Source organism: Bos indicus, chromosome X, assembly GCF_029378745.1.
Source record: "Bos indicus isolate NIAB-ARS_2022 breed Sahiwal x Tharparkar chromosome X, NIAB-ARS_B.indTharparkar_mat_pri_1.0, whole genome shotgun sequence".
NCBI lineage: Eukaryota > Metazoa > Chordata > Mammalia > Artiodactyla > Bovidae > Bos > Bos indicus.
The window spans coordinates 72,802,463-72,826,050 of record NC_091789.1 but is presented as its reverse complement, the minus strand read 5'-3'; the positions used below and the strand labels follow the sequence as shown (position 1 = coordinate 72,826,050).

The 23,588-nt window shown below is 35.0% G+C and overlaps 1 protein-coding gene across 7 annotated transcripts in view; it reads left to right on the top strand.

Annotated features, from left to right (window-relative positions):
* Positions 1-651: 651 nt before the first annotated feature.
* The window catches only part of ZNF711 (zinc finger protein 711), a 28,322-nt gene continuing 5,385 nt past the window's right edge, over positions 652-23,588 (top strand). The window contains exons 1-7 of one of the 7 annotated variants that reach the window (XM_070784806.1): positions 652-808; positions 2,538-2,665; positions 4,128-4,232; positions 10,306-10,848; positions 16,689-16,844; positions 17,707-17,844; positions 20,300-20,434. In XM_070784806.1, coding sequence (XP_070640907.1) covers positions 4,154-4,232; positions 10,306-10,848; positions 16,689-16,844; positions 17,707-17,844; positions 20,300-20,434 — 1,051 coding nt within the window. In that variant the 5' untranslated portion in view covers positions 652-808; positions 2,538-2,665; positions 4,128-4,153. Of the gene's footprint in view, positions 809-1,563; positions 1,584-2,537; positions 2,666-3,497; positions 3,760-4,127; positions 4,233-10,305; positions 10,849-16,688; positions 16,845-17,706; positions 17,845-20,299; positions 20,435-23,588 lie in introns of those variants that run through there. The other 6 variants (XM_070784802.1, XM_070784803.1, XM_070784800.1 and 3 more) reach the window with 6 other exon arrangements.

Sequence of the window (23,588 nt, the reverse complement as noted above, 5' to 3'; positions counted from 1 at the left end):
CCTTCCTCTCTATGCTTTTTTTCCCTTTACTTTCTAGATCGAATTGTCTACCACTAGGAAACATAAGAGAAGGAAATGGCAACCCACTCCAGTACTCTTGCCTAGAAAATTCCATGGATGGAAGAGCCTGGTGGGCTACAGTCCATGGGGTCACAAAGAGTCTGACACGACTGAGCGACTTCACGAGGAAATATAAAAAGAATGAAGGAGGGAAACTGCAAAATACATAAGGGTTTCATTTCGGGGAAATATACTTCTTATCACTCAGGTCAACCTAACTGGTCAAATCCTCGAGGGTAGGACTGGTTTTTTTTAAACCTTATTCAACATCTACGAGAGGTTCAGTGGATGGCCATTCGCATATTGATTTCCCCACCTCTCCCTCTTCCTCTCCTTTAGAAACCCTGGAAAACAAAACATCTCCCCACGGAAACACCTCAGGGTCGCGCCAAAATCCAGGCTTGCGCACTGAGACTCGCCCGGCGCTACAGCCTCGACTCGCAAGTCCGCGGGGTCTCCGGGCAGAAACCCAGCGCGGGCTTCTCGATCGATCGCGCGCGCGTGCGCGCTCCCCCCCGCGGCCCCCTACCCTGCAGCAAGGGGAGCGTGACGTAATGCAACCTCAGCAAGTCAGGCGCGGTATAAAACAGGACTAGGCGGCGCGCCTCCCAGACGCAGAGTAGCTTGTGATTGGCTCGAGCTGCGGAACCTCGGAAACCCGAATGTGAGGAGCTGGCTGATCCACAGCTGCCGCCCCCCGCAGAAATCCGGAGCGCGGTCAGAATCCAACTGGCGGCGGCGGCGGCAGGTAAGGAGACTCCTGAGGAGAGAGTACAGGCACTTGGGTCGGCTGCTCTCAGTGTCGCTCGGTTGAGGAGAGGCTCGCACCCAGCGCGTAGTGTAGGGCGACGGGAACAATGGAAGTGGCGTCTAGTCCCTAAGCGTTCCCTCCCCTCGGGTAGACAGTGTTTCTCCTCAGCAGCGGGTGGCTGGGGGAATTGAGAGAATTACTTCTCCTTCAGCTGCCCTGTTTTTCCCCGAGGCCACAGCCCGCGGGGGCTAGAGCCGTCGTGGAGGCCGTCGGTGGTTTAGGGTGACGGGAAAATGGCGGAAAACAAAACGGTGAAGAATGCGGCGGCCCCCTGGCATTTTCTCTCGGCGACACTACCCCCCCCCCCCCATTCCTCTCAGCTGCACTTCCCCCATCTCGCTCCCGCCCCCGTCCCCGCCAGCAGCGGTTGGTAACCTTGGAAAGCGCGAGGGATAACGGCGTTTGCGAGAGGGTGGCACCGAATCGGGCATTTTAGGGGCTAGGGAGCCGTCAGAGCCTGCGGTGGGGGTGGGGGCCGTGTGCGGCAACTGTCGCCTTTGCTAAAACACCACCATTTTGGTTCCCTGCCGCCGTCTCCCGTGTAGCGGGGCAAAGGGAGCAGGATGGTGAGGGGTTGGGCAGCACGGCGTGGGTAGTATCGGTGGCGACTGCTGCACCAAGTGAGGGAGGAGGGGAAAGGGTATTCTTGTCTCTTCGCTTTCTGCCTTTCCACTGCGAAGGTTCTCATTTGGTTGAAGATCCAGGGAGATGGGTAATGTATGGGAGGGCACGTGTGTGCGTTCTGCTCAGAATGATTGAAACTTGGCGTGGTCGTGGGAAAGGGAGACTGATGCGGGAAGAGGGTTGCGTCCAAAGCTGCAATACTGCTACTTGCCAGGGCTCCTTTGTCTCCTATCTCTGCTTATACTACTTTCACATTCTCTTGTTCTGCCGCCTTAGGATTTTTCTCCTGTCCCTCACCCTATTTACATCATCTAGAAGCTAGGCCCTGAATAATCTGTTCAGAGAAGACGAATGAGAGTAAAATGTGTGCTTGGTGGGGGGGGGGGGGGTGTTTGTTTTTTGTTTTGCTTTGATTTTTGTTCTGTGATTTCTGCTCCACATAAACTAAGGGAAAGATGTTTTCTTGAAGAGTATTTGGTGGTTACCTCCATTCAATAAGGATGTGAAATATGCTCTTCAGAATACTGAGAAGCCTGGCTACTGAATCCTAACACACTGCTGTTCTCATACCCCATTCGTTATTGATCTTATTGAAACTTTCTATATGGGGAAAAAGGTGGTCCAGTTTATTTGATATTCTTAAAGTGTGATAATTCCTGTAAGAGTTGCACTGTGTTAAAATTTTTACACTTCATTGAACACTAGTGCAGATTTTTTTCCTATGGATTTGGCAAGAATAAAGCTTGCCCTTGGTTGGTTCTCTTTTACTTTCCAAAATAAAATGTTGCTAGTGATTTTTAAAATATGCTTTAGGAAAGATTTTGGCTTAATCAGATGGTTGGATTCTAAGTGAAGTAACGTTGTAGGTAGTTATTTCTGTTGGAATCCCTTTGGTTGCTTTTTAGGTTAACGGTTTTGAGCATATGAATCCTTCCCAATCTCACCCTGTACATTAAAGTGTAAAGAAAAATTCTCAAGTTGTGTCAGAGATTCAGTTTAAAATGTTTTAAGGTATCTAATTGTGAATGTATTTTTACAATAGGTAAAAAGAACGTTCTTCCAAAGAAAATAACGTAGTTCAGAAGGAAAAATAACAAAAACAAAATGCTGCAGATTTTATTTTACAATATGTAAGAAAATCTACAGTTTCTTCAGGATACTCATATTAAGGTGATTAACAAATTACTTCATGTTTTATTTAATAATTAAGCAAAATTAACTGTTTAAAACATTTTAAAGGCATTTGTAATTGTTCTGTTGGTTATGTGATAAAGCATTTATTCTAATTAAATTTAAAATAGTACACTGTTTTAAATGTTGGAAATAAGTAATTATGGCATTTTAATTTCTCTCTCTGAAGACCCAGGTAGTTTGTGAACTCTCTTGACTTCATTTTGAAGGCAGAAAACAATGTGGTGTTTAAAAAAGATAACAGAAATACAGCTCAGAATGTGCTCACACATAAAGTAATTTTGTTTGAATCATTGTAATATACAGAGATGTCACCTACTGCTGTAGGATTTTGAGATACATGACTCAAATGTTGATAAAGATTACTCTGTGAGACTTTCCTGCCTTCTGTACACCTATAGAACTTTGAGGCAAGGGAAAAAAAAATCTTAGTGATCTCCTGTACTTAAGAATAGATTAAGCCAAATCTATTAAACATTTCTAACTAAAAATGAGGAAATGTTCTATAAAATTTACAGATTTTTTGGTTGATTTGCTTAGAAGCTTGTATCTGAGAGTAAAGTATACATATAGTTTTAAGAAATAACATTAAGTAACAGAATCTAATTTTAGGTTCCATACTATCTGTTGATCTTAAATATAGTATAAATCATTTGAAATGAAATAGGTTGAGCCCTTGCTTCCAAAACTAGCATGAGGCTAGTATAGCTTTATTAATTATTAATGAAAAAATTGACAAGTAAAAGCTATTCTGAAAGAAACAATTTGCTAAATGTTTGTATGTGATTGATCTTATCTCTACTACATTTAGGAAGCAGTCATGTTTCATGAGTCCTCAAAACTGTGAGCCAAGAGATTGTAGTAGAGTAAGGCAAGAAGTCCTTACTGGCTCAAAGAACTCCAGGGAAACTGGGATAGAACATTTTTCATTATAAGTAGAACCCCGGGAGCCAGAGGTGAAACACAAGTTTATCTGCAGAGCTACGCTGCAGGGCTGAGCTGGGTCTGGAAGAAATGGATGAGAGCCACTGGATGAAATGCACTAATACTAGACACCTGAGTCCTCTAGTAATGTATAAATACCCCAACTACTGTCTGTTGTCATCTTGTTCTTTTTCTTCCTTTTTAATAACCTATATTTTAACTGGAACCTCAATACTACAATTTTGTTCTTTTGCTTGCGTCTATCACTTCCCTGTGGCTCATCACCCTTTGTGCTTCTTCTCCATTATCTTTGGTTTACTTCCACTGACCCTTCTTTTATTTATGGTTGTCACATAAAGCATAAAACAAGGTTTCTTTTGTTTGTTTGCTTTGTTTTCCTTTGTAATGAGATTTGCACACCTGGTTGAGAGGCACATTTTCAATTGCATTTTTCTCAAAACAATTGACTTTGACCTAAATGCATTTAAACTATTTTAAAAAAACACTTCTTTTACAGAGATTTGTGAATGAACTTTACTAAGTATGGATCCAGGTGGTGGAAGTCTTGGATTGCACACATCAGACTCTAGAATGGCCCATACCATGATTATGCAGGATTTTGGTAAAGCATTTTCTTTGTTGTATTTTTTATTTGTAACTAAATATCAAAACTCTATTGGGGAAGGGGAGAATTACAATGAAAACTTGTTCCTTTGCCAGGAAAATACATTTGTAGGGCTTATTTAAGTAAATCTATGTGTCAATAGTCTAGTTAAAATCATTCTTATAATTTTGTGGGTAGATTGAAGTAAGCAAACTTGGAATATAGTGGTAATACATCATTGGAAATGAAAAACAGTTTATATAAATACTTACAGTAGTTCTCATGTTAGAAAATGTTAAAATATAAAATACATTTTAAGTTGCATTGTTAATAAAGCTGGAAATGGAAGTACTTTCATCATTTCAAAGAAGTTAGATGCTTATATAGTGATAGAGGAATATCTTGCACTAGATGATTAATTGTATTCTGATGCCATATACTTAGAAAGTTCTCACTGATAGCATTACCTTTTTCTTTTCTTGAAAAAAAAAAAATCCCTATTTTTGTGACGAGATTTTTCAGTGGCCTCTTAACAGTAGTCATTTTGATGAAAATGATAAGACACCCTTAACAGCAAATAATCTGAATTTGGGCAAGGTCAGTCTGAATGATAGAAGAGAGAGGTATCTGAAGTATAAGTGGCAGTGATAGAGTGGTTAAGACTTACACAAAAGATCAAAGTGAGTGTAGAAGAGACAAATGGTAAATTGGGATAAAATGTAAACAGAAGCATGAGATATTGTGGAATGTTAAAGATACAATTAGAAATGGGAGACTACAAAGAGGATACTTTGCTCAATTAAGAAAAGGCTATACTATTTTTAGATAATATGGTTGAATATGTTATTTTGTCTCATGTTGTAAAGCCCACTGTAATGAGACTCAGAACTAGATTCTAGTCTTGGCAGTCTTATTAATTATCTATGTAAACTTAGGCAAATTACTTAATTCACTTTTATGAGTGGGTTGGGCTAGATAACATTAAATGTCCTCTCCAAATTTAATATGGTAGGAGTTGTAGTTAATTGATGACACAAAAAGGAATCATGGATTTACTCTGCTTAAAGAGTCAGAAGTGAGTTTTTTGATTATAGATGACCTAAAAGTGATTTTAGGTGGAAAAAGTATGTGAATAAACTCGAGAAGAAGGCAAAAGACTGAGGTGTAAGAGATTTTAAAAAGAATTTTGTGAATACCTTGCAAGAGATAAGTTTTTCAAATTATGGAACACTTGAAATTCAGTATAATAAGTTTATAATAATTTTCAGTATATATTATTTTATATACTGAAATATATATTTCAGTATATGTATATATATTTTAAGTATATATTAAGTATAATCTTAACTTTTTACCTTTTAAAAATAAGGTATTTTTTAAACTTTTTCCTTTGGGGTATAGCCAATTAACAATGTTGTGATAGTTTCAGGGGAACAGCAAAGAGAATCAGCCATACATATACATGTTTCCATTCTCCCCCAAACTCCCCTCCCATCCATGCTGCCAAGTGAGCAGAGTTCCATGTGCTTTACAGTAGGTCCTTGTTGGTTATCCATTTTAAATGCAGCAGTGTGTATATGTCCATTCCAAACTCCTCAACTATGCCTTGCCCCCATCCTTCCCCCCTCAGCAGCCATAAGTTCATTCTCTTAAGTGTGTGAGTCTCTGTGACTGAAGTCAGACAGAGAAGGAGAAATATTATATGACATCTTTTATATCTGGAATCTGAAAATAAATGATGCAAAATAAGATTTTTTATGGAAGAAATACAGTATTTTGTCCATTTTATACAAAATATTACTTACCCTATGGCATCTGATACAGTCCCAGAAATCCCTCCCATCCGCACTCCTGAAGAAGTTGCCCATTAGCAAGCAAAGCTTGATTCCTTTCAAAGATTGGAAAAATGTCTGGTGCTGGTGAATTTTTACTTGGTGTTCCTCTTAGCTTTCTTTGCATTTTTCCTCCTCGCTGTCTTGAGGCTTAATTAATCCCTTATATCTAATACTAAGGTTTCCAAATTCTAAAATTTGATTAGAAATTAGATACATTCTCTTTAAATTTTTGCTAGCTTAAAAACTTAGATATCTACAAACCCAGAAATTAATGATACTTGTGAAACATGAGTGTAGCATACATAGATAGAGCTAGCTAAGTAAACACACTATGTGGTATAGAATCTCTAAATTCTCTGTTTTTGGTTGGTATGAAATGGCTACTATATTGAGTCTGAACTATTAATTTAATTCAGAAATTTATTGGACCAGTTTCTTTTCAAGGATACTTTAAATTTTACAATAGTATGCTTTATGTGATAACTTGTGCATGTCTCAGTATAATAGTTGTCCTTGGAATCTGTGCTGTTGAATCTAATTGTTTAAGATTTTATTGCTAAAAAAAGTCCATACTGCTTTGAGCGTGCGTGTGCATGTGTATTCAGTTGCTTAGTTGTGTCCAACTCTGTGACCTCATGGACTGTAGACCACCAGGCTCCTCTGTCCATGGGACTTACCAAGCAAGAATACTGGAGTAGGTTGCCCTTGCCTTCTTGAGGGAATCTTCCCGACACAGGGATCAAATGTGGATTTATTACTACCGATCCACCTAGGAAGCCCATATTGCTTTGAGACTTAGTAGCAAAATAGTGGTATGTGGTGGCCCAAGACAAACCCCCAAAATACCAAATATTATGCTTTCTGGTGAAATTCAGCTATTCACATTTAATTTAAGCAACTTTAGTAAGAAGGGAAATGCTTGGAATAATGACTTGTTTCTTAACTGTTATCAAGTCATCTAATTGATTTCACACTTTTAAAAGATTTTTTTTTCATATTGTTTATAGTTTGCTACCTAGCGAGATAAAATTTTAATGCCTTTTAATGCTGCTTACTAAATGCCTTGAATTTTAAATAAGTCACTATATGGTAGGTCTTTTTATTCTTTCTCTTTCAATCTATTCCTTTAGTAGTGACTCACTTGATTAGCCCTATAAATTTCTTAAAAATCAGTCTCTAGAGTAAGTAAATTCTGTTTTCCTCATTTAGGCAAGTTAAAAAAGCCAGTCTAGAGTAAAAAAAAAAAATGCATTCAGTTCCCAGCTTGAACCTTGGGCAAGCTTATTTAATCTCTCTAAACTGTAGTTTGTTTGTGTTTAAAGTGGAGATAATAACACTCCCCTTATTTCATAGTTCTGAGGCTTAAATGAGATATTATATGTAAAATACTGAGTTACTTGGTGCATAATATTCAATAATAAATATAGCTAATGTGTAGCTAAAATAAATAACTTTGTCTAGCAATTCAGTGGAATTTCAAATGAGTTGATAAGAGGAAAGAGCAGAATTTAATGAAAAGCATTTTGGATCATGGTCTGAATTTCTGCCAGTACCCTGTGGGAACTCATCAATTCTTGGTCTAAGATTCTTAAATTATTTAGTTCAGGGTAAACAAGCATGTTTGGATTTTTTTGGTTTATATCTGATTTATTTTAACATGTAAGTTCCTGCTAGAGTAAAAACTAGGTAAACTGAAAAGCACTTATTCCATCTTATTAGAATCCTCCCAAACAGGTTAATCTGAACCCAAGCCAGCACTAGCATTATTCTGTCCTTCCATCCTTCTTTAGTGTCTACCTTTAGGAAACAAACTATTTTCTAGCTGTGTTCTTAAATAAATGGAATTTCCCACACTTTAAGTCTAATTTATGAAAAAATTTTATACAGTATTAATGTTGTCATTCATATACATAGAATTTCAATACTGTGAATTTTATAGGCTTAGCATTTACTTTTTCCTTGCTAAAAAACACATTTTCAGTCTGGTTGAATACTAAATTTGAACCCTCACCGTCTCCCTGTCTACAAAAATGACCAGTGGAGTAAAAAGTGAGTAGAAAGTTCTTATTCTATACACACTCCCTTTGTCTACTAATTTTCAAGGTTGAGGCTGTGTCCTTTTGGGTAATGTGGTTTCGGTGAGAATTTGAGAATAGTGAGAAAACTTCAGAAGGGTTGAAAAGTAACTTTGCCTTTTCACCTTATTTTTTAATGTGTTCACTGGTCTCCATCCTAATTTACCAGCAATCTTCCATAATGAATTGGTTAATAGTAGTGAACCATGTAACAAATTGCACTCTTTCAGATTATTACTGTATAGAAAGTGATCATTATGTAGAAAAGGCTTTGTACTGGATTCTTGTAGGTAATTTTCTTATAACTTGGTCCATAAACTATTAATTTGTTTACTGCATCACTTCAGAGGCAGAATGTAACAGAATTACTTGTGAAGGAATTTTACGCTCTTATAATATTTACAAGAGGGTAGGAGTTGGCGTTTACCATGCTGCTCAAGATAAATGTTATTTAAAGCTTTATTCCTACAATTTACTAGTTTAGAATTTAATACAATTCAGAGTCTGTTTGTGTGTTTTTTTAAAATAAACCAAATATTTATCTAAAATGAGTTTTCTTCTCCCCAAATCAGATGTTAAAAGATGCTTTCCATTTTTAAAATAAAGAAGTCTCTGAACTTCTTTATTTTTAAGTCTCTGAACTTCTTTAAAATAAAGAAGTTCAGAGACTTTCATGTTTATAATACGTATTGTCTAATGTATTAAGCTGTCATATTTTATTAACTCAATTTAATGTATTAGCAACCTTTCATGGTTTTGTGTCCTTTTTAGTTTAACTTTAACTTTTTGAAATGCTAGACTCACAGGAAATAGAAAAACTAGTGTATAGGGTCCTATAAACGCTTTACTCATATGTTTCTGCAATGGTGACATCTTAGTACAATATTAAAAACGGGAAATTAACATTGGTGCATTACTGTTATCTAGACTACAGACCTCATTCAGTTTTCACCACTTGTGTGTGTGTGAGTGTATATGGGTCTGTGCAATTTTGTTCCATATATAAATTTGTATTGGAGAAGGCAATGGCACCCCACTCCAGTACTCTTGCCTGGAAAATCCCATGGACGGAGGAGCCTGGTAGGCTACAGTCCATGGGGTCGCTAAGAGTCGGACCCGACTGAGCGACTTCACTTTCACTTTTCACTTTCATGCATTGGAGAAGGAAATGGCAATCCACTCCAGTGTTCTTGCCTGGAGAATCCCAGGGACGGGGCAGCCTGGTGGGCTACTGTCTATGGTGTCACACAGAGTCGGACACGACTGAAGTGACTTAGCATAGCATAGCATAGATTTGTATAGACACCACCACAGTGAAGATACACAGTGAGCATGTATTTATGATGTCCATCACCGTGTATGTGCTATACCAAAATATTCACATACACCCCCATCCTTGGCAACTGTTATCTATACTCCATCTCTATGCTTTTAGAATTTTGAGAATGTTATATAAATGACTCCATTTATACATTATGCAGTATATTGTATGTTGTAATTGAATTTTTTCACTCAGCACAATTTTCTGGCAGCTGATTCAGGTTGTTAATGTATCAGTAGTTTGTCCCTTTTTTATTGATGAGTAGTATTCCATAGTGAGGATGTGCCAAAGATGGCTTAACCAATCATTTGCATGCTGTAAACATTTGAGTTGTATTTTTCTTTTGCTACTAGAAATAATATCTACTATGCGTTGTTATGGATATTCATGTTTTTTTTTGTGTGTAAACATATTTTAGTAACTATGGGAGAAATGCTGCAGAGTGCAATTGTTAGGTTGTATTGGTAAGTACACATGTTTTTTGTAAGAAAGTGCCAAATGATTTTCGAGTGGCTGCTACCATTACATATGAGAGATTCAGTTTCTCTGCATCCTCACCAACCTGTGGTGTTATTTCTTTTTTTCTAGCTGTTCAGTATCTCACTGTGGCTTTTTTGTTTTACTTCAAAATAAAGTATATTATTTTTAAGGTTTTAACTTAGATTTTACTAACATTATTTTCTTTCACTTCCCCCTCAGTTCCTGGTTGGTGGGGGTTTTTACGGCAGTTAATTATCAGTGGTTCTTTAAAATACTAATTTTCCGAGGACTATTTCTAATTTAAAAACTATTTTATGTCATCTGATATATAAATACTTTTAATTAATAAGATTACTTTCTTTGGATAATTTGTATTGTAGTTGCTGGAATGACTGGTACTGCGCATATCGATGGAGACCATATTGTTGTTTCAGTTCCTGAAGCTGTATTAGTTTCTGATGTTGTCACAGATGGTGGGATAACTCTTGATCATGGCCTTGCAGCTGAAGTTGTCCATGGGCCTGATATCATCACTGAGACTGATGTAGTAACAGAAGGTGTAATTGTTCCTGAAGCTGTACTTGAGGCTGATGTTGCTATTGAAGAGGACTTAGAGGAAGATGATGGTGATCACATCTTGACGTCTGAGCTAATTACAGAAACTGTTAGAGTACCTGAGCAGGTTTTTGTGGCTGATCTTGTTACTGGTCCTGATGGACACTTGGAACATGTGGTCCAAGATTGTGTTTCAGGAGTTGACTCTCCCACAGTGGTTTCAGAAGAGGTTCTTGTAACTAATTCAGATACAGAAACTGTGATTCAAGCAGCTGGTGGTGTTCCTGGTTCTACAGTTACTATTAAAACTGAAGATGATGATGATGATGATGTCAAGAGCACTTCTGAAGACTACTTAATGATATCTTGTAAGTGACATTTAAGTTCCATAATTACTTGGTAGAAATTTATTTATGTATAACATGAACAGGTTTTCTGGGATGGGAGATGTGTTCAATAAAAGTCATGGGGGTAATCTTTTTGAAAAATAATTTTTTTCAAAGCTGTGTTGTTCAGATGGTTTTTGAATTTGCTCATGTTTTTAAATTACTCTGAAAATTCATACCCACAATGGAGTAAATTAATGCAATTTATTAATATCTTAGAATAAAAGTATGAATTTGGAAGGTTCAAAAAGAACATTAAATGACACAAAATTTTAATGGTAAATATATGTATTTAAAAATGGGTAATTGTATGCAACCACCGCTTTCTCTTTAATTTGACAGATAGTGGAGTTGGCATTTCAGTTTTGCTTAGGAATTTAAGCATAACATGTTAAGAAATGTGTAATTAGTTTTTCTAATTAAATACTTGAAAAGTAAATAATCAACTCAGATTGTATTCTACAGTTCTGCCTGTGTTTATTTTCTGTTGTCTGTTTATGTGTGTGTATAGTCTATGCAAAATACTTAAAACAAATTTAGATCAGCCTGACTTTATGATGTTCTTAAGACATTCTACCTGAATGAAGAAGATAGAAGTATCTTGTTCTCATTTCAAGTGGTAGGTTTGCCTGAATAGCAGCAATAATAGAAATCTTATGATAAGTTATTGGTGGAGCTTGAGGAAGAAGTGGATCTATTCCTTATAAAATTTGAAAGCATCATGCTAGAAGGAGTAAAGATTAGATGACGATTTCACTTTTCAAGGGAGGATTTTTGTTCTTTTCTTTTTTTAAATAAAAAATGGTTGATTGAGAAGTGAATTAACAGGTAGAATATGTGTATGTATATATAAAATGATTGTATGTTATGTATGTGTATCAGTGAATTTAAAACTAAAAGCAAATTATATTTAATTTGTAAATATGATTCTGAAGTCTGATGTGTTAACTTTTTTCCTCTATAAGCACTTCAAAGTGAATATTTATATTGTTTTGAAGCGAATAATTTAAGCCACTAAAAGACTGTGCAAATGTTATTATTCTTTTTCAATTGATGTGGATTACTAAAGCAGCTCCATATTTACATCTTAACCTGACATTTTTTTTTTTTTTAAAAAGCAAAACTGTGATTATGGTTTTCTAAAACGGTGTGGCAAAAGTCGAAAGTCTTTCTGTACCAAAACAAATTCAGTATGCCTTTAAAAGGATACTTGTCAAATTAAACTCTTTGGTATTAAAGTGGTCTAAAATTTAGACGTTATATGTATTGTGAATAGTCATATCTCAACATATCTTCTGTGATTTGATTCTGCAAAAGTTTAACTTTCTAGACTATTTTAATTTAAAATATTTATCTTTATGTTACCATATGTGTCAAGTGCATAAGACTTCTGTCCTTCTAGTCTAATAGACTGATAACTATAAGGAACATTGTGTTACTCAAATAATACTGGAACTGCTGTGGGGTCATTTTAGGGGAATTCAGACTGGAGATTAATTACCTCCTTAATCATTAGTAAAGAAACTAACAATTTTTAAATAAATACCTTTTAAACATAAATAATTTTTATTGTAGAAAATAGGATATACAAAAATGAAATGTTTTATATCGTTTATTTTCTCACCACCCAGATCACTCTATCTTACCATTTTCATTTATTTTATTTTACTCTAGTTTGATTTAGTCTGTCCTTTTTTTTCTTCATCTCCTAATCTTTAATTCATGTTTTTACCTCTTGGGTTTTGTTGACCATTAAATCTTCAGAAGTTGAAGAATAAATTGTCTTGAGAGGCCTCAATGTTAATTTTAAAAGTTCTCTGGCTTTTTTCCAAGATATCTTCAACTACTCTAAGAGATAAAATTGAGAACTTAAAACAGACTTTTATCTTGTTCCTGAGTCCCTATAAGGAAATCTCATCAGCAGCTGGGTTTTAGTGGTAGGGAGTTTGTCTTCTCTCAGTCTCTGAGGTACATCTTAAGTTTTTTCCACTTTCAGACCAAATGTCACAATTTCTTTATCTTAACAGATAGTTAGGCTATTCCACTTGTGCTAAGTAACTTGGAAATTAATATAGGATAACTGTATCTGTCTAAAGTTGTCCCAGGTGTTTTCTTTAAAAATACCTAACACCCATAAGACACTTGTGGGTGATGATTTCCTTTATGAAAAACTTCATTGGAGAAAGGAGAGTCCTTTAAATAATCAACCAATATAATGCATTCAGAGTTGTTTTTTATCTATAAAATCAGTTTTTATTTCTTTCAGGAAAATAGTTTTGTGTAAAGAAAAATATATTGGTATGGTCATTATGGGAGATATCATGAAACCTCACCAATTTCAGGGATAAAAGGGAAAAGTTAATACCTTTGCATTTTTTAATATAACAACTTTATTGAGATATTCACATGCCATACAATTCACTCATTTGAGATGTTCATCAGTGATTTTTCATATATTCACAGAATTAATTGTATCACCATAATCAATTTTAGAATTTTTTCTTACCCCAAAAAGAAATCCTCATGCCCTTGAGCAGTCACTCCCCTAGTCCACTCACCCTTCAGGCAACCACTAATCCAGTTTCTGTCTCTATAGATTTGTTGTTTTCAACATTTTATGTAAATGTAATGGTATAATATATGGCCTTTTGTGTGTGACTCCTTTTACTTAGTATAATGCTTTCAAAGATCATCCATGTTGTACCATGGGTCAGTCCTTCATTCCTATATATTGATGACTATATCCATATATTTCATTATATGGATATATATTTTATCAGTTCATTGGTTAATAGACGTTTGGGTTGTTTCCACTTTTGTGCTGTTGTGAATAATGCTGCCCTGAACATTCATGTACAAGATTTTGTGCACATAGATTTTAGATCTCTTCGATATATACACATAGGAGTAGAACACCTTTGTAATTTAATTATTATTCATTTTTGTTTGTTTCATCATTGTGTAATAAAGTGAAGTCACTCAGTCGTGTCCGACTCTTTGCGACCCCATGGACTGTAGCCTACCAGGCTTCTCAGTCTGTGGGATTTTCCAGGCAAGAGTACTGGAGTGGGTTGCCATTGCCTTCTGGATCCATTATACATTGCCTTATCCCATTCCTGTGGTACATCAGTATATAGTTGACCCTTTAACAACACAGGTCTGAACTGTGTGGGTCCACTAATACAAGGATTCTTTTCAATAAATATATACTATAGTATTACATAATCTGAGGTTGATTGAGTCTGCAAATGTAGAACTACAGATATGGAGGGCCAACTCTAAAGGTATATATAATTTTCAACTGTGTATAGCTTCAGTGCCCCTAAGCCCTGCATTGTTCAAGAGTCAGCTGAACTCTATACTGATAATATCATATTCACCATATTAATTTTTTGGTAGATGTAACAAGAAAGGGGTGCATTAAAAAGCCTACTTAGTTTTTTAAAGGAATATTATATCATACATTTTACTAAAATGAAATTTTAATCAAATTGTACCAATGGTCTATAGAAGAATGTTGAATGATACCACAGTTTATGGGGACTGGTAAATAATGCACCTTACTATTTTAATGTTATATTTAGCACCAGTAGAATTCTGTGTTGTGTAAAATATTACCCACTTATTACTAGCTGGGATGACATGTAGACTGAGAAACAACACTGTGGGACTTGAATGTTGTAAACCTTATAACAAACAAAAAGGTTAAGCTTGAATTTTAGGTATTTTGAGTATTATCTGTATTAAGAAAAGACTTAGAATCTATCTCTAAAGCCTGTTGATTGCCTGTTAAGTCTTTGTTAACTTTGTACTTTCTGTAATGAAGAATATAGAATAAATCTTGAAGTTGGTAGTTTATCTCTAAAACTAAAACTGTACACTAACATATCTAATAACTTTATCATCTTCTATGAACATAAAATACAGAACAAGTTTACTCAGTACATTTCAAAATTGTTCATTCTGAGGAATCTAAGTAGAAAATAAGGTACACATTAAACTGTGGACATTAAGGAAAGGTATGAATGGAATCAGAATAGCAACAGTAATTTCAATATTTAAAGTGAAATTATGGTACAGATCTATTGAGAAGTGACAGACAAATGTCTTATTTCATTTCATGAGCTTTAATTTTGTGAATTACAGTTTTAATTCAGTTGATTGTAGGAGGAACTGTGGTCACTTTAAACCACTAAAGTGTATAAAATAGTATTTATCACATGAGACTATTTTTTTCATTAATTTACTGTAAATTATTCCAACCTAAGAAATTCATATTTTGGACACTTTTAAAATTTTTAATATTCTATGTTTTTATTTCTAAGAATGAGAAAGTACTTTTTTTTCTGAAGACTTATTACTTGACTCTTGTAATTTTTTTTAAAGATCTCATTGTTTTATTCAACGTATTTTAAAAGAGAGATTGTTAAACCAATATCAGATTCTTCATCTTTTTTCTTTCATTTTAACCTGCCCCATTGTCAAAAAAAAAAAATGTTTACCAAAAAAGTGGTAATAGAATTAGGGTCTATGATGAAATGAAAAATTTTTTTTCTATTTATTTTGATAATTTAGGTGCTCTCTTTCATAGACAGTAAACTATCTGAACTCTTAAATATTATGGAATCATTTATATTTAGTCACAAAGTTAAAGTAGCTTTACATTGTAGGAAGAATTTCTGAAATGTGTTGTTTTTCACCATCGTGAAAGACCAAAAGAATAGTTTTGAATTTGTGCATATCGAGTTTGAAACTGAGGTAAAGGCTAGACTTTGACCCATATAGATCTTAACTGAAATACATATTTTTAAGAGTACTGAGTTAAAAACTTTTAAATGTCACTGTTTTCAGTAGTTCTGGAATTGTTTAGATGTAGTCAGGACTTCATGATTTTTTATTTCGTATGTGATACTATGATACATATAATAGGGAGGAGCAGATTATCAACTTAGATTACATTTCAGTTTTTATAGGGACAGAACAAACATTGAAATGAAAAAATGGTAGGCATATGATGTTAATATTTTGGGGAATGTATTGTTTAATATTTATGTCCAAAGAACAAACTCTGTAAATATAGTATATTCATTGCATTGTTTGTGCACAATATTTACTTGAAACTAAACACTATTCTTAAAAAACCAAAAATTTTAAGTATACTTTAAGTGTAAGTAATTATTGTTGATTTTATGATGATTTTGAAGCAAAGCATACAATGGTTAAGTATAGAAGAATGCACAGTTTCTGATTTGAAGTTGTCTTCCATTGACTCAACAGGAGTTAAAAGTATTTACTAAGGTTTTATTTTTATGATTTCTAAAAAGCCCTTTTTATAAGATAATTCAGGTGTTTTCTCTTTTTTAGATACTAGATTTCATATGCTAATTGGTTTAGACATGCTGCTACTTAATTTGGAAACTTGTTTATGTCAGCTTATTTTATGAGTACTATATATTTTATGTTCTAATTTTTGGTATTAATTTTGCTGTTAGGATTTAGCTTAAAATGTTGAACATGATGGAAGATTATTTAATTTTTTCACAAATCATTTTAATTAAAGCTGAAATACAAGAGTATTACATATATATAAATTGAAATCTGTGACTAGATTTTTATATGATTATGATCATGTAGTGTATCTGTCTTGAATTCTTTTTTCATAAACTATACCACTTTTAATGGTTGCATAATAGGTTATTAATTGAATACAGTGGGTAAGTTGTTAACACATTATTTCACATTGCACTAATATTAATGCTTAACACCCACTAAATGTCACTGGTACTTTTTGGCTGAAATAGTTTCCTCTTTATATTTTACAGTAGATGATGTTGGGGAAAAATTAGAGCATATGGGGAACACACCATTAAAAATCAGCAGTGATGGTTCACAAGAAGATGTTAAAGAAGATGGATTTGGTTCAGAAGTAATAAAAGTGTATATATTTAAGGCCGAGGCTGAAGATGATGTTGAAATAGGTATAAATACTAAATTTATTGCTATAATGGTTAGGAATTAGAACTTTTCTTTTCTGGAAACTATTCTAATACTGCCTTCAACGTGCAACTTTTTAATAGGTTTCTTTGGGGGTGGAATATTTTAAAATTATATATATATATATATGTAATATATATATATAATTGTCTATAAATATGGTACAGAACAAATCATTCTTAGATTCTTTCAAACATGTAGAAGATTCCAGTTGAGATTTCAAAACATGAGTGGAGGGAGTTTGGTTTAGAATAGGAAATTGTGAGTATTTAAGAGTAGTCTAGAGGCAGGCTGCTTGGATTTTAATCCTAGTTCTACCATTTAAGTGACCTTTGGTGAATTACTTAACCTCCTTCTATGTCAGTTTCCCCATCCATAAAATGGTCATAATGGTAGTAACTACCTTATAATAATACTATTGCGAGGATTAAATGGATAAATACATGTGAAAGACAAAGTGCACATATGTTGTTATTTCTTAGTAATGACTGATAATTTAAAGTGAAATTTATATAATAATTTTCTTGACAGTTAGAATATATAGGGGGGAGTATTTTTCTAAAGGAAAATAATATTATCTTCCTTATTATAATATAAAGTGTGCTCAGTCATGTCTGACTCTTTGTGACCCCAGGAACTATAGCCCACCAGGCTCCTCTGTCCGTGGGATTTTCTAGGCAAGAATACTTGAGTAGGTTGCCATTGCCTTCTCTAGGGGATCTTCCAAATCCAGGGATCGAACCTGGGTCTCCTACATTGGCAGGCAGATTCTTTACCACTAGAGCCACCTGGGAGGAAATTATTCCATGATGCTTACTGATTTTGATACATGTTTTAACTTTTAAGGTGGAACAGAAATTGTCACAGAGAGTGAGTACACCAATGGACATTCTGTAGCTGGAGTGCTTGACCAGAGCCGAATGCAGCGGGAGAAGATGGTTTACATGGCAGTTAAAGATTCTTCTCAAGAAGAAGATGATATCAGTAAGAAAAAAATGGCACTGTAGTGACTCATCCATAGACATCATGCATTCTTTTCTAAAAAAACCAATCTCAGATTTAAGCACTACATAGTAGCAAATATCAATAAAATAAGTCTGACCCTTTGCTATAATTAAGAGGGAAGGGTCCTTTTGACTATTCACGCATATGTGTATTGTTCAAGTGAGCAAACATATTGTGTCTCAGATACTTGGGATACAGAGATCAGCAACATATGGTTCCTGACTTTACTAGAGCTCACAAATACGTAGGTAATTACTGAGAATCTACTTTGTGTGTATTGCATATATTATCTCATTTAATTCTTATAACTTATTTCTGAGGTAGGTGGTATTATCCCTGTTTAATGGAACCAGAAGATGCTCAAGGAAGTTAAGCAATTGCCTACAGTCAACTAATATTAAATGAGGAACGTAGGATTTAAATTCATGTCTGCCTAACTCTGCTGCCAGTGTTCTTTGCACATGGCAGTGAGCACTGCTGACCGCTTTCTGAGTTTAGCAGTGGAAGGGCTAACTGGTTGTTTCCTTCTGCTACTGAGGCATTGGCTGAGTAAGTAGTCTTCCAAGTCAAGCCACCAGGATTTTTACTTATTATGCTGTTGATTATCTCCAAGTAGTTGCTGCTTAAGGTTTCTTGGAGCTGAGTACCACACAGGGTGAAAAAAGCTCCTGACATTCCCTTTCCTACCATAGTCCACATTTCCTTATAAAGACATTTTACTTTCTTCCTACTTTCTCCTCACCTCAGTATAGGAATGCAGCCCTTTCCTAAGGCTTTTTCTGTCTTCTTGCCATGCTGAAACAAAAACTACTTGGTAGGCTGCAGTCCATGGGGTCGCTAAGAGTCGGACACAACTGAGCAACTTCACTTTCACTTTCCACTTTGATGCATTGGAGAAGGAAATGGCAACCCACTCCATTGTTCTTGCCTGGAGAATCCCATAGACGGAGAAGCCTGGTAGGCTGCAGTCCATGGGGTCTCACAGAGTTGGACAAAACTGAAGCAACTCAGTAGTAGTAGTAGTAGTAGTAGAGCAAAAGCCTCCCCTTGAGTGCATTACCTTGACAATACTTAGCTTTACCTATACTGCACTATGATTCCCACTCCTCAAATTTCCTTCTCTAGAATTCATAGGGAACTGAATTCCAATCCCAAACATGAATAATATACCACAGCTGAAAATGTCAAAAAACAAATGAGTCTAGAGGACTTTATTAGAAAAAGAATTTCTACTGATCTCTAAATTCTTTACTTCTTTTTTACTTATTGGTCAGTAAGAAGGGGCACACTGGAAGATGGGAGACTGAAGCTTAAGTTAGCTGATGCCAGAATTCCATGGGGATGTGCAAAATTTAGACTAGTGTCTCTTTCTGGTTAATTGAAAGAAAGGAAACCTAGGAGAGGGATACTTTTCTCCCATATTTTTTCCACATTTTTCAAATAAGTAGAAAATACCACTGTGTGAAATAAAGGAAAAGCATGAATTCAAGCAAGTTTTCTGTTTAACAGATTAAATCTAAGTGGATTATTTCACATAAAATAAACATATTGACCCTCTAGGTTTAAATTCTTTTATACTAACTATATTTTTAAAATGTCTAACTTAATGTTTTTGTCTTCAGTAAGGTCTGTGAAAATCCTGCCTCTTAATGGGTGTCCACATAGCCTTGAGCATCAGCATTTTATAACTATGTATATGCTGCTGCTAATTCACTTCAGTCGTGTCCGACTCTGTGCGACCCCAGAGACGGCAGCCCAACAGGCTCCCCCGTCCCTTGGATTCTCCAGGCAAGAACACTGGAGTGGGTTGCCATTTCCTTCTCCAATGCATGAAAGTGAAAAGTGAAAGTGAAGTCGCTCAGTCGTGTCTGACTCTTAGCGACCCCATGGACTGCAGCCTACTAGGCTCCTCCATCCATGGGATTTTCCAGGCAGGAGTACTGGAGTGGGGTGAACTATGTATATATATAGTTTTAATTTCTTTAATTTTTAATTCTTCAGTTACTAGTATTTTTGACAATTTTTTCATTGCATGTACAGTACTGCATTTAAGTTACAATATGTAGGATAGCATGGACCACTTTCTCATAATTGATTCTATGGGAAATGCTTCTGAGTTCCAAAGAATTATCAACCAGAATTATGGAATACAGTTCTTCTTATAAATTTGTAATGCCCAATGGACTGTAAAATCAGCCAGTATATTTTAAGCACACGTTTTATATAAATTGAAAGTCATTTTCATAGGATTAGGTTCTAAGAGGAAGATAAGAATTTTGATGATTTATTGTCTCCTGGTGGCAATAGCCTCCCAAATGCCTAATATAATTTTTAAATTTACCAAATTGAAATCTTAAAAGATAATTATTTGGAAATTTTTACCCATTTAGTAAATATTTGGGGTTATAAGCAAGCAATTATTTCTAAAATTTAGGTTGTGCTGAAATAGCAGATGAAGTGTACATGGAAGTCATTGTAGGGGAAGAGGAAGGAATTTTCCCTGAGACTCAACTTAAGGACTTCGATGTTAATAAAACAATTGTTCCTATTGTCTGGGCTGTGGTATATGGTCGGACACTGTCATTTTTTTAACCTGATAAGTACATAACATATATTTGATTAGCCTTTAGGTCATTATACATGCTATGCTAATGCCCCCCATGAGTTGGCTAATACTATAAAATGTTTTGCTGTGGACTGATTCATCTCAAGTTACTTCCATGATTTTTATACCACATATCTTGTGTTATTTAAAATGAACTTTGCTTAATGTAATTTTTTCAGTAGGGTTTATTTTATATCCTACCTGTATAAGTGAGAAGCTTCAAAGTTTAATTTTTCTTAAATAGGAATGTCCTTTGAAAATTGGTCCCTCCTCTTTTGTACTAACACCACAAATAATAAGATATTGGGGTTTGAAAAGGAACAGAAATCCAGGTGTGCTCTTCTAGGAAGTATATGATGAAAGGTAAATTAATCAAGTTATTTTTTCCCTTTCTATTTGATCTCATTCCTACTTAATTTTTAGGATGGCCCAGATATATTCTTTATTTTGAAAAATTTTGTTGTTCAAATGCATTAATTTATCTTGATTTTTTCACAGTTTCAGTCATTCAGCAGTCATTTGTTGAGCATCTTCAATTTTGAGGGTATTCTGCAGAAATATCTACTCTTTTATTTAAATTAAATATAATTTAATTATAAATCCAGGAGTCGTGTTTTCATTTGCATAGTAAGAACAGCTCCCATTTCCAATCTTTTAATTTACTTTTTATTTGGAGGAAAATTGTTATACAATATTGTGTTGGTTTCTGCCGTACAACAAAGCAAATCAGTCATAATTATACATATATCACCTCCCTCTTCTCCCTCCCATCCCCCCACCCCACTCCTCTAAGTAATCACAGAGTACTAGGGTTGGTTCCCTGTGTTATATAGCAACTTCTCACCAGCTATCTCGTTTACACATGGCAGTATATATATGTCGAGTCTACTTTCTCTGTTCATCCCACTCTTTCCTTCTCCCACTGTGTCCACAAGTCCATTTTCTAGTCCATGTCTCCATTCCTTCCCTGTTAATAGGTTTATCAATACCATTTTTCTAGATTCCATATATATGTATGAATATACTGTATTTATTTTTCTCTTTCTGACTTACTTCACTCTGTGTAACAGGCTCTAGGTTCATCCACCTCACTAGAACTGACTCAAATTCATTTCTTTTTAAGGCTGAGTGATATTCCATTGTATATATGTACCACATCTTTATCGATTCATCTGTCGATGGGCATCTAGGTTGCTTCCATGTCCTAGCTATTGTAAATACTGCTGTTGCAAACATTGAGGGTACATGTGTCTTTCTGAACTGCGGGATTGCTGGGTCACATGATAGTTTTATTCCTAGTTTTTAAAGAAATCTCCATACTGTTCTCCATAGTGGCTGTATCAGCTTACATTCCCACCAACAGTGCAAGAGAGTTCCCTTTTCCCCACATCCTCTCCAGCATTTGTTTGTGGATTTTTTGATGATGCCCACTCTGACTGGTGTGAGGTGATACACTTACTGTAGTTTTGATTTGAATTTCTATAATAGGGATGCTGAACATCTTTTCATGTGTTTGTTGGCCATCTATATGTCTTCTTTGGAGAAGTGTCTGTTTAGATCTTCTGCCCATTTTTTGATTGGTCATTTTTCTAGTATTGAGCTATATGTGCTGTTTATACACTTTGGAGATTAATCCTTTGTCAGTTGTTTCATTTAAAATTATTTTCTCTTATTCTGAGGGTTGTCTTTTCATCTTGTTTATTGTTTTATTTGTGGTGCAAGAGCTTTTATGTTTAATTAGGTCCCATTTGTTTATTTTTGTTTTTATTTCCATTACTCTTGGAGGTAGATCACAGAGGATCTTGCTGTGATTTATATTCGAGAGTGTACTTGCTATGTTTTCCTCTAAGAGTTTTATAGTTTCTTGCCTTACCTTTTAAGTCTTTAATCCATTTTGAGTTTATTTTTGTGTGTGGTGTTAGGAAATATTGTAGTTTCATTCCAAGTAGCTGTCCAGTTTTCCCAGCACCACTTATTAAAGACACTATCCTTTCTCCATTGAATATTCTTGCCTCCTTTGTCAAAGACAAGGTGCCCATAGGTGCATGGGTTTATCTCTGGACTTTCTTTCTTGTTCCATTGGTCTATATTTCTGTTTTTGTGCCAGTACCATACTATCTTGATGACTGTAGGTTTGTAGTATAGTCTGAAGTCAGGAAGGTTGATTCCTCCAGCTGTTTTTCTTTTTCAATATTGCTTTGGCTATTTGGGGTCTTTTGTGCTTCCATGCAAATTGTGAAATTGTTTGTTCTGGTTTTGTGAAAAATATATTGGTAGTTTGATAGGGATTACATGGAATCTGTAGATTACTTAGGGTAATATAATCATTTTCACATTGTATCTCTCCATCTGTTTGTGTCATCTTCGATTAATAGTTTTCTGCATACAGGTCTTTTGTCTCTTTAGGCAGATCTATTCCTAAGTATTTTATTCTTTTTGTTATAGTGGTGAATGGGCTTGTTTCATTAATTTCTCCTGATTTTTCATGTTAGTACATAGGAATACAAGGGATTTTTGTGTATTTTATATCCTGCAACTTTATTATATTCATTGGTTAATTCTAGTATTTTCTGGTGACATCTTTAGGGTTTTCTATGTATAATATCATGTCATCAGCAAGCAGTGAGAGTTTTACTTCTTTTCCAATCTAGATTCCTTTTATTTCTTTTTCTTCTCTGGTTGCTGTGGCTAGGTCGTCCAAAACTATGTTGAATAACAGTGGCAAGAGTAGGCACCCTTGTCTTGTTCCTGGTCTTAGAGGAAATGCTTTCAGTTTTTCACCACTGAGATTAATGTTTGCTGTGGGTTTGTCATGTATGGCCTTTATCATATTGAGGTATGATCCTTCTTTACCTACTTTCTAGAGAGTTTTTATCATAAATGGGTGATTTTTGTGAAAAGCTTTCTCTGTATCTATTGAGAGATGATTATATGATTTTATCTTTCAATTTATTAATAATATATATCACATTGATTTGGGTATATTGAAGAATCCTTGCATCCCTGGGATCAAGCCCACTTGATCGTGATGTATGATCCTTTTAAAATGTTTTTGGATTCTGATTGCTAGAATTTTGTTGAGGATTTTTGCATCTATGTTCATCAATGACATGCTTAG